Here is a 17353-nt window from a genome sequence, read left to right on the forward strand (position 1 = left end):
TAAGAAATGAGAAGTTTGGGATGGAGCCTGTGAGAAACGAGAAGTTTGGGATGGAGCCTATGAGAAATATAGAGAGGCTTGGGATGGAGCCTATGAGAAATATAGAGAGGCTTGGGATGGAGCCTATGAGAAATATAGAGAGGCTTGGGATGGAGCCTATGAGAAATATACAGAGGCTTGGGATGGAGACTATGAGAAATATAGAGAGGCTTGGGATGGAGCCTATGAGAAATATAGAGAGGCATCGCTATATCACAGACATCATCTGTGAGAAACATGCAGTTTGGGATGTAGGCTGTGAGAAATGTAGAGAGGTTTGGGACGAAGCCTGAGCTCGGACGAGCCTGAGCGGTGTGTGTTTGGGGCGCTGCAGCAGTAAGCTGGCACTGAGAGTAAATATTTGGCCTTTGTTTACATCAACATGAAAATTTCTCAATAGACGTTGTTACTAAAAAGCTGAAACTGTTTTGATTCAGAAACCCCCAGACAGGCCTCAGTGAGTCACACACACACACTCAAGGAGACAACGTGTGTGTGTGTGAAACAAAGCGTGTGGAATTTTCGCTGAAAGTCAAAACCCCAAATCGTGGTATAAATACACGTCTAAGATCGTTACAATGACAATAACAATAATACATGTCTGCTGCCCGTCCACGGCCTCTGTGTGCGATTGTGTGAGTGTGAGACGAGGCCCGTTCTCCCTCTGGCAGGTCTGGAGAGGCTTGGTGTGTGTTTAGATGTCACGTCTGTTTGTGTGCGTTATGCGATCTGAGAAAACTACTTCACTTTTCAAATGTCAAACAAATCCAAACCGACTCTTTTCTTTTTTTTTTAAATCCGCTTTCGTTTATTTACTCTTCACCCACTTTCCTGGTTTACTACGCCTCTCCACATCTCATGGAGGACCCCCAGATTCCTGGAGATTATCTACCAACTAACCACCGGATCAGGTGTGTTAAATTTGGGTTGGAGCTCGTGCCTCAGTGGGGGCCTTTAAAGCGACAGTTCTACAAGTTCAGTCCAACCCCCACACCATCAGTCAGGACATGTCTGGTGTGTGAAGTTTGCTTCTTTAGTTTTACATTGGAGCTACGAGGCTAACGTAGCTAACGAGTAATTGAGGCCTGAAATTGTTCGATGTTTACAGATAAGGGCGTATCATACAGCAGTGGTTGGCAAGACGATTTCCAGCCCAGTAAAGCCTCCTGCTGCGAAACCCCCTCAACACCACACACATACATATGTGCATGTAGGACATTTAGCCTTGAAATATCACCACATTTACATCACACTGAAAGTGCTAAACAGATACATTCAACTAAATGGACCCCAGTCTAATTTTGCTTCGTTGGTATTTTGTAGTTTGGTATTATTTTTAAGACACTCTACGGAACCCAATAACATAGTCATTTCCCAATAATTCCCAATCATGCAATAACGGTGAGGATGAGACAGCAAACAGGAGGGAGGTGGCAGATCTGGTGGCCTGTGTCAAGTCACATCAAGTCAAGTCGAGCCCCCATGACCATCACCAATGGTGACAGGGACGAGGAAAAACTCCTTAATATAAGAGGAAGAAACCTTGAGAGGAACCAAGACCCATTCTCCTTTGGTCAACACCAGAAAGCAAACAATAACAGCAGAGAATGAGATTTGACCATCAGTGTAAGATACAGAAAAGGGGAAAAGCAGGATATGCAACGTCTATGATTCAAAAAATGCAGCAAAATCATCGGGAGGGTCAGTTCATGCAGGTGAGGTTTGCCCAGTGTTCTACAGCAGGAAGCTCCATGATGATCAGACTGGTCCAGAAGGCTGGTGAGCAGTTGGCACCACGAAGGGGAAATGAAGCAACAGCATCACATGCACAGAGTTGGATCACAGATCAGAGGGCAGTTAATCAGATCGGTGCCAGAATAACAATCTTTTCCTAAATGCAGACAAGACCATGAAACTGAGTGTTGAGCGAAGGAGGCTTCACTAAAGTATCACTTAATTGAAGTGGAGAGGCTGAAGACCTTCAAAGTTCCCGCAGAGACTGATCAGACAGCCAAATTCTCAGCAGCTTCTACAGGTGTACAACTGAGATTGTCCTTACCAGCTCCCCCACCGTCTGGAATGGAAACTGCACTGTCCATCTCAAATTCCCCTCACTACAGGACATTTACCACCCCAGGGTCATCAGGAGGGTATTCAACATTGTGGCTTCAACTGCCTTGATTAGGTGCCCACTGCTCTCCGGCCTTCTGGATGAGTCTGATGACCATGGAGCTTCTGTCTGAGCAAGGCTGTGCTGCCCTCCTGCCCGATGCTCGTTTGTTATACTAGTGATCAAATCTCATTCTCTGCTGTTATTGCTTGCCACCCGGTGTCGACCAGAGGAGGAAGGTGTTCGTCTTCTGAGTTTTGGTTCCTCAATAATATTTCCTCCTCTTGCTCTTAGGGGGATTTTCCTGCCACTATCGCCGACGTGGCGACGGTCATGGGGGCTCGAACCTAAACTTTCCTGTGAAGCTGCTTTGTGGCAACACCTGTTGTAAAAAGTGCAATATAAATAAACTTTGACTTAATTTGACTTGACTTGACTCAATGACATCAGGGACTGTAAATACCCTCAGCACAGCCTCTTCACACCCGTCATACTACAGGACAACAGCAGCGTCCATCACCAGGCCCTTTTTTGACTTTTAGACATGCAGAGCATCTCAGTCCACTAGCTGGTTAGCGCTTAGCGATCGGAGAGAGACAGAAAACCAGAATGTAACCCCAGGTCATGTGAGGTAGATGGCACAGCTGGATTCAAACCAGATGTTCAGGGAATCTCTCTTCACTGCGGTGATTTAAAGCTTTTATAGGGTGAGACTATTAAACCAACCAAAAAAAATGTAACACTGCAGTCCATTAACAGAGAGAGAGAGAGAGAGAGAGAGAGAGAGAGAGAGAGAGAGAGAGAGAGAGAGAGAGAGAGAGAGAGAAGGCGAGAGATAAGGAGAGAAAAAAGGAAAAGGGAGATCAGTAAAGATAGAGTGAAAGAGATAAAAGAGAGAGGAGAGAAAGAAAGAGAAAAGAGAGATCAGGAGAAAAATGAGAACGTCAGAGAGAGATAAGAGTCAGAAAGAGAAAGAGAGAGAGAGACAGAGAGAGAGAGAGCAAGAGAGAGAGAGAGAGAGAGCGAGAGAGAGACCGAGAGAGAGAGTGAGAGAGGGAGAGAGGGAGATAGACAGAGATGGACAGAGAGAGAGTGACAAAGAGAGAGAGAGAGAGAGAGAGAGTCAGTCAGAGAGAGAGAAAGAGAGAGAGAGAGAGAGAGAGAGAGAGAGAGAGAGAGCGAGCGAGAGAGGGAGAGATTTATGTGAGTTAGTATTAACAGGTGTCCTCAGTTAACGGCTGAGAAAAAGGCTAATAAATACTCATCAACAAGGACAACACGAAAAACAACAAAGGCCTGTGCGTGTGTGTGTGTGTGTGAGTGAGAGAGAGTGTGTGAGTGTGTATGTGTGTGTGCATACACACACTCCACTATGTCTTTAAAGAGAAGAGAGCGATGTTAAAAGTGTTTAATGAATGGAACAAATTAGCATCAAAGAGACAGACACACAGACACACACACCCACACACACACACACACACTAATGAGGGTTCATTGTGTGACACATAAAAGAAAATTCTACAAACATGTACTGTACTGTGAGCTAATTGATATGATCTTGTACAAACTCTTCAATGTGTTAAACACACACACACACACACACACACACACACACAGCTAAATGAAAGTACAACAGTGAATTTAAATGCACAATAAGACATAAAAATCCAAATGGATGTAGATCTATAAATAAGTCAACATTAAAGTACAGCAATAAATTAGTTGATGAGTCTACATTAAAGTAATGAAATGAAATGAAAGGAAAAAGAAAGTGATGACAGCTTTAAAAGACAGATTTACTAAAAATCTTTTAAATTTCATTTTTAAAACCTAAAAACAGGGTGACTGTGGGGATCAAAGACCAGTTTCTGTGAGAAAAACAAGAAACTGTAAACGGATCTAAATGTAAATCTGAATCCAACCTGAATCCAAAATATTGATTCCTATGACGACCAGCAGCCGAGAAACCTCCTCTCTTTAGTCTTAAATTGAGATCTGACAGGTCAAGATGAGATTTTTCACTATTTCGTATTACAGAAGCAAATTTGATCGTAATTTAGGAATTTTATCTTATCTTACATCATCTCATCTCCAGTTAGGAAATCTTAATCTTCTAGATCAAAGTTGACAATGAACCTAGCAACCGATGATCATCTTAAACGTTAAAAAAGCGTTAAAAGTGTAAATTCTAGCTGCTGAAACTAAAGTGTGATAAACTGTGAGCCGTGAATATCGTGAGAGCGCCCCCTGCTGTTTATCAGAGTGTCGGCACTCTGCGGTTTCGGACGCTTTAGCCGAGCGCGCTAACGTTACTCCTCCTAATGAACTGCTGTAGGCCAAATGGGTGGGGCTGAACTGCTATAGGCTGAATGAGTGGGACCAAAATACTGCAGGCTGAATGGGTGGGGCTAAACTGCTGTTGGCCGAACAGGTGGGGCTAAATTGTAATAGGCCGAATGGGTGGGGCTGAACTGCTATAGGCTGAATGGGTGGGGCTGAACTGCTGTAGGCTGAATGGGTGGGGCTAAACTGCTGTAGGCTGAATGGGTGGGGGCTGAACTGCTGTAGCTGAATGGTGGGGCTGAACTGCTGTAGCTGAATGGGTGGGGCTGAACTGCTGCAGGCTGAATGGTGGAGCTAAACCGCTGTAGCTGAATGGTGGAGCTAAACCGCTGTAGCTGAATGGTGGAGCTAAACCGCTGTAGCTGAATGGGTGGGAGTTAAAACTGATGTAGATTGGATCTATGCAAACATGTTCGTGTTTGTGACATCACAAAAAGGCTTCTTTCAAAGTCAAAACAAGACTGTACACACAACTATACTCCAATTTTACATCATGAAATATCTCCTCTCCACTCACATTTGACACACATATAAACACCCTCCACTCAATCCAGTGAGCCACGAAAAAATCCATACAAAATTACAGCATGATTTACTTGTCGCCGGCCATAAGCGAGACTTCTGAGGGCTCATTTAGTGTTTAAAGGTTTAGAGCTTTTTCTTTCCTTTCTTCCTCTCCATCCTGTTTACTGGGAACGTCTTTGGAACATGACATCATGTTGGTTTTCTATACTGATTAGAATATGGCTGTATATCCCTAACCAAAACACTGCCATGAGACTTTGTGTACAGAGCAGAAGTTTCCACACACACGGCAACATACACATTGGCCTTCACGGTGGAGGAGAAGTTCTCCTAACAACGTTCTGCTACTGAGATCCACAGGATTTCAGTCAGCCAGATAACTTAAGCCTTGAAAAAAGCTCTTTTTGAAACAGCAGCATAGCAGTTTATACACAAACTCAAATTACTTTGCATGAATGTATTAATGTATATTTTCCTCAGACATTTGAAGACCTCTGTCTTAAACAGATAACTGCTGTATCAGCTCCTAATGCTGAGCGGGAACTGAGGGTGTCCAGCGCAGTCTGGTGATCTGTCTGCTCTAGTACACCAGCCCAACCTGGTGATTAACTGAGGAGTTGAATCAGGTGTGCTTGAGCTGGAAAATCATCAAACTGTGCAGTAATCTGGGCCTCCAGGACCGGAGCTTCCCACCCTGCTCCGACGGGTAAAGGCTGGAATTTTATTAGTGATTGCACACTGCTTTGCAATGTACAACACTGTTATTATCCGATTTATAATATTCTTCTGCTTCCTCCGTTTTGAGATTGGACACTGTTCCAACTTCCGAATGTCCGGTCTGAGTGGGAATAGTGTGCTTGTTTACAGTTTTTTGGTCAGATGTAATGTCTCCATACAAATTTGATATTTTTTCACATAGGAATGAATGAAGTCCACTGGTAACACCTTGTTAAACGTGAGATACAGCAACCTCCAGCAACCCCCTGGCAACTACTTGGGATACCATAGCAATCACCTAGCAACACCCTAGCAATCACTTGGGATATCATAGCAACCGCCTAGCAACACCTTAACACCACTTAGGTTTCTATAGCCACACCATAACAATACCTTAGCAACCATCTGGAATACAATCGCAAACACCTAGCACCCACTTGAGATCCCATAGCAACCTCTAGCAACACCCTAGCAACTACTTGGGATACCATAGCAATCACATAGCAACACTTTAGCAACATCTACAAATTGCACAGTAATCATATCGCAACACCTTAGCAACCACTAGGGATGCCATAGCAACAACATACAAACCACCTGGAAATACCATAGCAACCGTCTAGCAACAACTTAGCTAGCTTAGGTTATGCAATCATGGCACCCTCTTCAGGAAAAGCACTTTCCGGTTTACCTGGGCGGGAAAGTCCTTTATACCAGTAGAAATACTAAACAGAATGAACACAAAGTAAAAACAGTCGCTGAGAGTTTCTCACAGCACACATACAATCACGACTCACTGCATTAATATCTGTTGGAATATTATTAGCATTATTATTAGTATTATTGTATTTATTGAAATATTAGCATTTTTCTGAGCAGATAAACGATTATATATAAATTATTTTTAATGCTAATTTTCTTTCCCGCACTTTCTCATCCATAGAAATAAAAGACTTAGTCGGACGGCTGGAATTTCAGGCTTAATGCTTCAGCTTCTCCAATGTTCTGACAGCTCTCTCTCTCTCTCTCTCTCTCTCTGTCTCTCTCTCCCTCTCTCTCCCTCTCTCTCTCTCTCTCTCTCTCTCTGTCTCTCTCTCCCTCTCTCTCCCTCTCTCTCTCTCTCTCTCTGTCTCTCTCTCCCTCTCTCTCCCTCTCTCTCTCTCTCTCTCTCTCTCTCTCTCTCTCTCTGTCTCTCTCTCTCTCTCTCTCTCTCTCTGTCTCTCTCTGTCTCTCTCTGTCTCTCTCTGTCTCTCGCTCTCTGTCTCTCTCTCTTTCTCTGTCTCTCTTTCTCTTCCTCTCTCTCTGTCGCTGTCTTTCTCTTCCTCTCTCTCTGTCGCTGTCTTTCTCTTCCTCTCTCTCTGTCGCTGTCTTTCTCTCTCTCTCTCTCTGTCGCTGTCTTTCTCTTCCTCTCTCTCCGTCTCTCTCTCTCTCTCTCTCTCTCTCTCTCTCTCTCTCTCCCCCTAAAAAACACAAAACACAAAGTCAGCAGATTCAGGCATTTTTTCCTGTTTCCTGATATTAAGATAAACGGAATGCCAGCCCCATTCCCACTTCACACACTTCATTTTTCATACTTTAAATTTCCGACAGAAGTTGATGGAAACGCTCAGCATGACTTTGTTTTCATGCTGTGACGTCTTGAACCAGGCACAGGATTTGAGCGTGCCGGCGTGATTGGTGACTGAGGAAATCAATCCCACTCTAAAACGAGCGCACAGGGTTGTTTCTATGCTAAAATTACGTTAAAGTTAAACTTTTTATTGTCATTATGATTTTTGCAGTTGCAATCCTGATATCTGGGAATGCTGTACCCCCCACCCCCCACCCTCCTTTTTTGGGATGGTTCAGAAAATAGTTGGTCTGGAGCCCTGCAGTGTAGTGTGTGTGTCTTCGGAGCAATTCAGGACAGATCTGCTTGTTGGTACTGATAGTGTGTGTGTGTGTGTGTGTGTGTGTGTTTGGCACGGTAATAATGTCTCTGGCAGCTTCACTGTTCATTGTGCCAACTGCCACCGGCATTCCAGCATGCACGCACACACACACACTACCTGACTCACCGGATAGTGTGTGTGTGTGTGTGTGTGTGTGTGTGTGTGTGTGTGTGTGTGTGTGTGTTGGGACTGTGTCTAATCTACTTTTCGATGATAAGATCAGAACTCAGCATCTCATAAACTCATGATCACGCACACGAACGTGCTCACTCAGACATCACTGATCAGAGTCTGAATCAGATCCTGACCACGCTTGATTCTGATACTGAGTCTGATTCGGGGACAAATTCAGAATCAGAATCATTTTATTTCACCAAAAATCTTACAAATAAGAGGAATTAGTCTTGGTGAGTCGCATGTATAACACATAACACACTGAACAGACCACACAAGCAGACAGTTAACAAGTACAATAAAATACAGTAAATAAAATAAAGAATAAACAAGAACGAAGGGTCAGTGTGAAAGAAGCTGAAGACAGGTGTGAATATTTGAACATCTTCAGAAATGTTCTGATACCACGAATTCTGATGCCGAGTCCAATTCTGAGTAACATTTCTGATCCTGTGTCTGACATGGAGTCATTTTCTGATACCGAATCGGAGTCTGAATCTGATACAAGTCATAGAATATGAGTCAAATTATAATATTGATTCAGATCCTGCGTCTAATTCTGATACTGAACCAGATTCTGATCCTGAATCAGATTCTGATACTCATTCTGATTCTGAGTCTGATTTTGATACAGAGTCAAATTCTAATACTGAGCCTGATTCTGAGTCTGACTCAGATCCTGATTCAAATTCTAAAACGGAGTTTGATTCTGAACCTGAGACGAATTCTGATTCAAAATCCGATATACAGATTCTGATACTGAGCTGGAAATCAGATATGAGAGTCTGAGAGTGATTTTGAGTTGAATTCTAACTCTAAGTCAAATTTTGATCACATTCAGATGCTCGGTCTGATGCTGTTACTCAGTTAGATTCCCATTCGGAGTCAAATTCTAATCCTGAGTCTGATTCTGAGCCTGATTCTTACACTGAGAATTTTGACAGTGAAAGTTTAATTCTGAGCAGAATTCAGATACTGGGCCAGATTCCGATTCTCCATCTGTTTCTGTCACGTAATCAGATTCTCATACTCTTAATTCACATAATCAACTTCTAGTACTGAGTCTGATTCTGAGTCAAATTCAGATTCTGAGTCTGATTCTGAGTCAAATTCAGATTCTGAGTCTGATTCTGCTCCCGAGTCTGATTCTGATGGTCCCATATTGATTCTGTTCCTACACCAGTCCAATTCGGAGCCTCTTCCTGAATCAGACAGAGTCTGATTACTCCGAATTAATCCGCCAGGAGCTCGATTGTGTTTAGTTCTTATAGTGTTTGAAGTACCGTGTCAGCTTTAAACACACTCCACACTGTGCAGCATATCACAACGCAAGCTCAGTTTGTGTGTGTGTGTGTGTGTGTGTGTGTGTTTGTTTGATCAAACTGAGGACAAACTTGAGACTGCACACCTGTTGTTACAGTGACATAAATACAAACTCAAGTACCCAATTACCTAAGCTATGCAAGAGTTAGCATAAGCCTAGAGTAGAATAACATAGTCAGGATTTGTGGTGTGTGTGTGTGTGTGTGTGTGTGTGTGTGTGTGTGTGTGTGTGTGTGTGTGTGTGTGTGCATGTACTTTGGTAGATCAAACTAGGGACAAATTTCAGAGTGAATGGCTGTTGATTAGGGATATGAATACAAACAGGGACAAACACTCAAGTCCCCACTTGTTTAAGCTGTGAAACAGTTAAAATAAGCCTAGAACAACACAATTGGCATTTGTGGTGTGTGTGTGTGTGTGTGTGTGTGTGTGTGTGTGTGTGCACTGTAGTAGATCAAAATGGGATATAAATACAGTACATAGGCATATGGATACAAACAGCGACAAACACTCAGGTTCCCAGCTGTGTAAGCTATGCAACAGTTAGATAAAGCTTAGAACAACACAGTCAGGATTTCTGGGGTGTGTGTGTGTGTGTGTGTGGGTGTGTGTGTGTGTGTGTGTGTGTGCACATGTGTGTGTGTGTGTGTGTGTGTGTGTGTGTGTGCACATGTGTGTGTGTGTGTGTGTGTGTGTGTGTGTGTGTGTGTGTGTGTGTGCGCATGTGTGTGTGTACTGAATGACCTTTATATTATCCTAACAGCAGATTCACCTTTGAACGTATTTTCCAGTTACTGAAACCTGAACTATTGAAACTTCTGTTCAAGAATCTAACGAATGTGCTGTTTCAAATCTGTGTGTGTGTGTGTGTCCTCCGCAGTTCATCTTTGTTTGCTTTGGCAAATCACGCACCCAGGTGTGGTGCCGAAACTGTAGATATCTCTGTGTGAGCCAATCAGCACGCAGGCCAAACCACCTGCCAATCAAATATTTCTACAGACCAGGGCCAGCAGCCAATCACAGCTCAGGAATGCAGGGAAGGTAACATAAGACACAGAAGAAGTGCGAAACATAGCTGTGCTCGTATCTGGTAGCGCATCTATATCTGATAAATGCACTCGGTGTATCTCTGCTGAACTGAACACCACATGAAAGCAAAACCAGCAGCAGGAACAACAACCACATCTTACCAAACCACATGACATGACAAATCTACAAGCACTACATACCAGGGATGCAGGAGGGCATTTGAAATCGGTGCACACACAAAACTCCGACGGCACCCCTGCTCCTTTCATTTCCAGGCAAAAAGTCCAACTTCATTTTTAGGAAAAGAGTAGAAAATATACTTAAAAGTAAATTACCCAGAAGCCTCAACAGCTAATTCTAATATCAGATGTTTCAGAGTGTCACTCCTTCCCTTCGTTCCAGCTTCCGTTCTTCTCAGGAGACTCACGTTCAGCTCCTCAAAGAACCTGCAGACACGCCTCCAAAGCTCAGTCTGAGAAGCTGGTTGATGATTTTCTGAACTCAAACCCATTCAGTGGTGCTGAAGTCTGGACTCTGGGGCGGTCAGTCCATCGTTCAGCTTCTTTGTTTGGTGTGTCCGTCTCCTTTTCTCAGTGAGGTTCTTCTTGATCAGCTACACGTCCTTTCAGACCCACAGCGCTGAGTGGTCTTCTCACAGTGGAAGGATGGACAGAAACGCCTGTGGATGTTTTCAGATCTGAAGCAGCTTGATGTTCTCCTCTCTCTCAGAGATCAAAGCTCTCAGTGCTGTTTATCTGATGGGGGCAGTTTTTGGTGTCTACCAGGTCTTCCTGGTGGTTGTTAGGAGGAACATTTTCTCTGGAGCTTTTAAACAGTTTTTAGAACTCCATTTTTTTTGGAAACTTCACTTATTTTTCATTGACCTTCTTCCTAATGACACTGTAAAAAATGGCTCATCAGATTAACTTTACTTCAAGGGGTAACAAGTAATTTAACCAGTTTTATTCAATCTGAATAAACACTTTGAATGATCAGCTCTTTCAATGAAATGTCGCAAGTTAAATAAAACTAGTTTAATTGCTTGTTACCAAATAAAGTAGTTTGAACTGACGAACCACTTAATAACCTTAATAGCTGTTCTGACTGGGAATGAAATCAATCCAGTAATTCTACCTGTTAAAAGAAACCCAGTTTAATAACTACTTCATTTCATTTTTTGTATTTTAACAATAGATGGTTAACTAGGGAGACTTGTTAGCTAGTCATACATGTAGGAGGAGACATACATGTAATTTATCATTTGTTTTGCTTTGATATGTTTAAATGATTAAAAGTGCATTCTTCCATCCTATTTAAATTCCATCCTACCTTTCCTTTGTTGTCTTCGGTTTGAGAAATCTTGGGACATCGCTGGTGTATTTTACAAATACCCTTCTTAAACTACACGACAACATCCTGCTAAGCTCTGAACACTCGTCAGAGATGCTCTCGTCCAGTACCTAAGCTAAGCTACTCTTGGACAATGAGTAATTAGTGGAAAGCACCAGGTGAGAACAACTGCCACAGTTCACAACTGCAGACTCAAACAACAGCGACGAATGTAAACAAATAACCAGAAATATATATTAAAAAAATACAAAACACACCCAACAAAATTCACACATGCAAAACTTCTGTTCTTGAAACAGGACAGTATGAGGCCAATGTAGCTAACAAGCAGTAAAAAATGCACCCCATCAATTCACATCCTGCAAATTCTGTCTAAATTATCACACACCTGTCAGCCGTTGGACTAGAAATGGATCTTAAAGCTTTAATTCAGTCTAGAACGTATCACTTTACAGACGACAGGCTTGGAACTGCCGTAAGGCTGATTGGTGGGTTATAAGCTGAAATTAACTTCATGGCTTCAGAGCTCAAACTAAAGCAGTCAGACACCAACACATCGTGGCTGATTGGATCACCGATCAATCATCGCATTAAGGAACATTCTCACGACACGCCGATAAGCTAATGGGGTTTGTGAAAGGCGCTATTTAAATGTCATTTATTATTATTATTATTATTATTATTATTATTATTATTATTATTAATGAAACTGAACTAATGACGGGAGGGTAAAAGGAACTCTGCTCTATCCAAAACATGAAGTGACGTTAGCGGTTTGGTAAGCAGTTCGTGAGGACCGGTTTTGTTTATTTTGATTGAACGAGGGTTTATAAGTATTACAAATACTCCAATAAATCAATATTCAATTAGACAAACCTTCCTTTCCAATGTGTTGATTTTCAAAAAAGAAAGCATTTTATAAATAACAATCATTACAATACATTTTCATACATTAGTAATATTTACTTACTGTTTAAGAATAGTTTTAACTGCATCAATCACATCTCTCCTTAATATTAAAAACACATTCACATGGTTTAGATGTGCGATTTGACCTGTTTTGTAACAAAATTATGCTGCATTACACCAAAGATTCTGGACAGCAGCAAATTTTAACTTCTAAACAATTTTTATGTGGTAACAGTGGAAACCATGATTACCTAGAGAGCACATGGTTGCCCCAAGAAAAACAGTTATGTGGTCAGTGGAGTCTTGCATTAAACATAGGCAAGATTTATCCTCAGCTAAAGGCTTCTGGGATCAATTTAAAGATGTAAATTTAAGTTTAATTTTAGAACCGTCAAAAAACGTAAACCCTAAAATTCAATTTACAACTGAACTATTTCCCTAAATAAAATGAACATCATCTGAGAGTATTTATTAAATATCACTACTGAATACATCAGTATTTGAGAACTGGTCCAGAAATAATCCGTTTCAGTTTTATCTGCATAAATGTCATTTTAGGTTCTAAATAAACACCAAAAAGGCAATGAATGAATCTTTGTATGTGTTTACTTAGAACCCAACATTAATAATGCTGTTCTCCAAAATATCATACCACAGCAACCATAACTTTACAGAAAAAAAGGAAAAAAACCAAAAAAACAAAAACTACTTTACTTTTAATGCTTTACTTAATACTTTTAAGTCAAATGGAGCCAAACTTTTTTTTTTTTAAAAGCAATTTTGGGCCTTTTTTTTTTTTTTGGTCCATTCCTCACGAAATTTACACAGAATGTAAAGGACAACAGGTGTTTTCAAAGTATACAAAAAGGAAGATACGAGGTTTTGTTCATACATAAACAATATTGTCTGTACCTGATCGTTTGGAGCGCAGGATGACCCTCTCCTCCGTCTCTCTCCATCTCTCTGCTCTGCTCTGTGGCACAGAAAATGAAAAAGGTTTTAAAATGAAAAATTTATGGAAAAAGAATTAAAAGATTAGAAAAAAAAACTGAAAAAAGTACAAAATTCGGGCTTCAAAAGTGGCAGTTTTGCACCCTTTTAGCTAAGCTAATGACAGCTGGGTGAAAAGTCTGAACATCGACTGCACGTTTTCTTAATTTACTAATTAAAAATAACATTCTCTCCAGAGGACACACCTAAATATGCCATTTCTGCTCATTTTACTGCACAATTTCAATTTATTTGCCAAATCTTAACATATGGGTGGTAAAAAAAGAAAATATACACACATAAATGCACCTTAAGTTTTGCACAGGCTAACTTTTAGATTTAAATGTTTAAATGAGTTAAAATGTCTATTAAACAATTCTAATCAAGTCCATTACAGATTATTTCACGTGGGTTGAGACAAGTGGGATGATTTAGGTGGGCTATCAGTTTTCTTTGCTCATTAGCTACATTAGCCTCGAAGCTCCAGTGCTGAAACCAAAGAAGCAAACTTCACACACCGAACTTCTCGGCTGAGCGACGACATTCCGAGTAAGAGCTTCCTAAAGAACTACCGCTTTAAGGTGGCCGAGGCCCACCGGTTCAGCTGGGAGCGAATCAGGCCACGTGCATGCCGGCTGTTCGCGCCGTGTGTTCCCGTATTTCTGTGGTTTCTGGCTCTAAATCTGTACGATGATAGAACATATACAGCGAAACAATCTCCGAAAGCAGCTCCAAACTCCAGCTGTACACGTCGCCGCAACCTGAGACTTCAATGTAAACGTGAGCATGTCTGCTCTTCTGATTGAGTCGGGATTTAATTGTGTGCTTGTTTAATGTACTTTTCAGGATAAACAGAAAAGAGTAAAAGCCTGAGCTGCAGCTCGGACAGACGGAGTGTCTATGTGGAGGAACCCCGCTGATTAACAACCTGCAGACATTCCTGTGGGATGATTTTGTTCCTGCTCACTCCAACACGATGACTGTGTTGAGCGTGTTCAGTGGGAAATACCCGAGAAATTAGACTTCATTACTAAAACTTCCAAAGTCAAATTTCATCTAATAGGTGTAAAGACGCTGTTCAGTTGACGTTCTGCTGTAAACGAGCTGCGGAACGGTCTGAATACGAAAACTCGCCCAGGTCTTAGAACGTTTGATCCACATGTTCTACCGTAAAGCATTTTCTTCTGAACTTAAGCCACAGCGCCTTTTGTTTCATGGATGACGTCCAAAATATTTAGGTAACACTTTCTTTTACAGTCCCTTAAGTTCTAGATATTAACCAGGGAAATGTGAGGCAAGTTCATGATCAACGGGACTGAAACAGATTCTAGATAATAACTGAGTAACAGGGGGGCATAACCTCTTCGATTGTAATCACTAGGTCGTTATTTGGGGTAGCACGTTAAGTTTCAATACAGTTTAAACTGAAATGATGAATGCGTTCTAGATATTAACTGAGTAAGAGTGGGGTGTAATTATTTTGGGTAAAGTGATAATGTGTTCCCAAACAGTCTAAATAAATTACACTGAAATGAGAGGTTCTAGATATACGATATTTTTATATCAACCGAGTAAGTGTGGGGAACAAACTCCAAAGTACCAGACAATTACTTAGGGTGGTGTGATTAGTTGATGATAAGGTGGTGTGATGATATAGTTTAATGATATTACACAAAAATGATGAACAGGTTCTAGATATTACCTAAGTAAGAGTGGGGTACAAACCTCTAAGTGCTAGATAATTATTTTGGGCAGCACCTTGATAAGTTTGACTAACAATTTCATCAGTTCCACTGAGACGAGTAGATATTCACTGCGTAACCGTGGCTACAGTATCTGAAGTATTATAAAATTACTTTGGGTAAAATGGTACCAAGCAGAAATACAGTCCAACTAAATTACACTGAAATGCCTAAGAGGTTCTAGATAATAAGCTGATATGGGACATAATAATTATAAACACACAGTAAATTCCACTGTAAAGTCAAACGTTTAAGTAGGAAAGTAATCAGAAAGTTCAAAGGCAGTTATATGGCGTAAAATAACAGCACAGTTTTAATAAATAAACATTAAGAACCCAGTAGAACCACAGTAAGAAATCACTTTTCGTTTACAGCCCACATCAGTCTAGGTTATAAACATTACAAGTACACGCTACAATGGATTTATACATTATGCATACACCCAGAATAGTTACACAACACTGTGGCGTTACACACACACTTACCCAGTCAATATCTAGAACCTGCTGGGCTCCCTGCCGGGATTACTGAGAATCACACACACTACACAACTTATCAAATCAAATCAAATCAGATTTATTTGTAGCGCTTTTTACAACGGATGTTGTCACAAAGCAGCTTTACAGAATTTCGGAAAAGACAAAGTTTCAACAGGACTGTAAGAATGTACAGAAACCCCCTGGTGGGCAAGCCAGGGGCAACAGTGGCAAGGAGAACCTCCCTCAGAACTGAGGAAGAAACCTTGGGAGGAACCAGGCTCACCAGGGGGGACCCATCCTCCTCTGGTCAAACTACCTACAAGTGATTATACTACTAACATTATTAGCAGTAATATTAGGGAGTAACATTAGTAATATTTAGGGGCAGTCGTGGGCTTGAGGTCAGGGATCTGGCCCTGTGACCGGAAGGTTGAGGGTTCTATCCCCAGCACAGACAGTCCATGACTGAGGTGTCCTTGAGCTAGACGCCTAACCCCCAACTGCTCCCCGGGTGCCGTGGATAGGGCTGCACACCGCTCCGGGCAAGTGTGTGCTCACTGCCCCCTAGTGGGTAAACATGTCTTAGTGAGGCTTCTGGTTGTAAATGTATAGAAACGCGATTAAGCCTTAAAACGAGCTCATTAAAAAGCTTCGCTCCACACGCGAGAGCCTTTTCGCCGCTTTTCTTTGTTCGCTCAGTTTTCATTGGTTGTTGGAGGAGTCTGTTCAGACTGAGCCGCTGACCAGTTTACGCGACTGGAGACCACATGTTTCTTACTGGTCCCACTACTCGACTCCGACTGTCCCAGAGTCTGCAGATGAGAGCCGACCAGCTCAGACTCGGAATCAGGGCTGAAATCAGGGCTAAAGTCATGCAGTGTAAGTTTTCCGGCGTCAGCAATGAAGTGAAAGCAGCTCCACTGTCCAGATGATCAGGGCAGCGTGAGTCCAGCTGGTACACGCTCCCCACCAACACTTTTCAGCGTTTCTCTAATGACTCTGACTGATTTACTGCTGCTGATGTTCTCACTGCAGGACTGTGATCGACTGAGAGGCGTGTCAATCATAATTCTGCCGACAGTTTACTGATGAGTGGCTTTCAGTAGATCATCTACAGCAAAGCTTCTCTTTTCTTTTAGGTCAGGAATTCTTGCAGTTTCTCCAAGAACATTCCTTCAGCTCCCATCAGCATCATACACACACGCACACACACATGCACACACACACACTGTGCCACCCTACAGTAACCCGGAGGGTCCAGCCAACTTGTTGAGAGCTTCTTGGACGGCTATTAGTCATGGGACTGATTTAGAAACAGAGAGAGAGAGAGAGAGAGAGAGAGAGAGAGAGACCACCCACATAATCTGTGATAAATCACACACCAATTAATTATGATGATGTAATGTATTAAATTAGTGTATTTGAGATGTTTTACACTGAAGTCAGTAATAAAATCTCCTTCACTGAGGGGAAAGTTCTAGGGATCATTCCATTCCATTTTCCAAGCCGCTTCTCCGTCAGGGTTGCGGGGGGGTGCTGGAGCCTATCCCAGCAGTCATCGGGCGGATGGCAGGATGCACCCTCACAGCTACAGTAATTATAAAACTGAGCCCACTGACCTCAATTCAATATTTGCTTCCTGTTCTTTAGAGAACCATTCAGCGAATCAGGAACTCTCACATTTTACCTTTA

At 41.9% G+C, this 17353-nt stretch overlaps 1 protein-coding gene across 3 annotated transcripts in view; it reads right to left on the minus strand.

The window, feature by feature from the left end:
* Positions 1-17353, minus strand: part of eda (ectodysplasin A) — a 71198-nt gene that overhangs the window by 11748 nt on the left and 42097 nt on the right. For all 3 annotated transcript variants that reach the window (XM_037533209.1, XM_037533208.1, XM_017684904.2), the window contains exon 2: positions 13363-13423. In XM_037533209.1, the coding sequence (XP_037389106.1) occupies positions 13363-13423 (61 nt within the window). The remainder of the gene's footprint in view (positions 1-13362; positions 13424-17353) is intronic.

The sequence above is a fragment of the Pygocentrus nattereri genome, chromosome 23 (assembly GCF_015220715.1).
Source record: "Pygocentrus nattereri isolate fPygNat1 chromosome 23, fPygNat1.pri, whole genome shotgun sequence".
Lineage (NCBI taxonomy): Eukaryota > Metazoa > Chordata > Actinopteri > Characiformes > Serrasalmidae > Pygocentrus > Pygocentrus nattereri.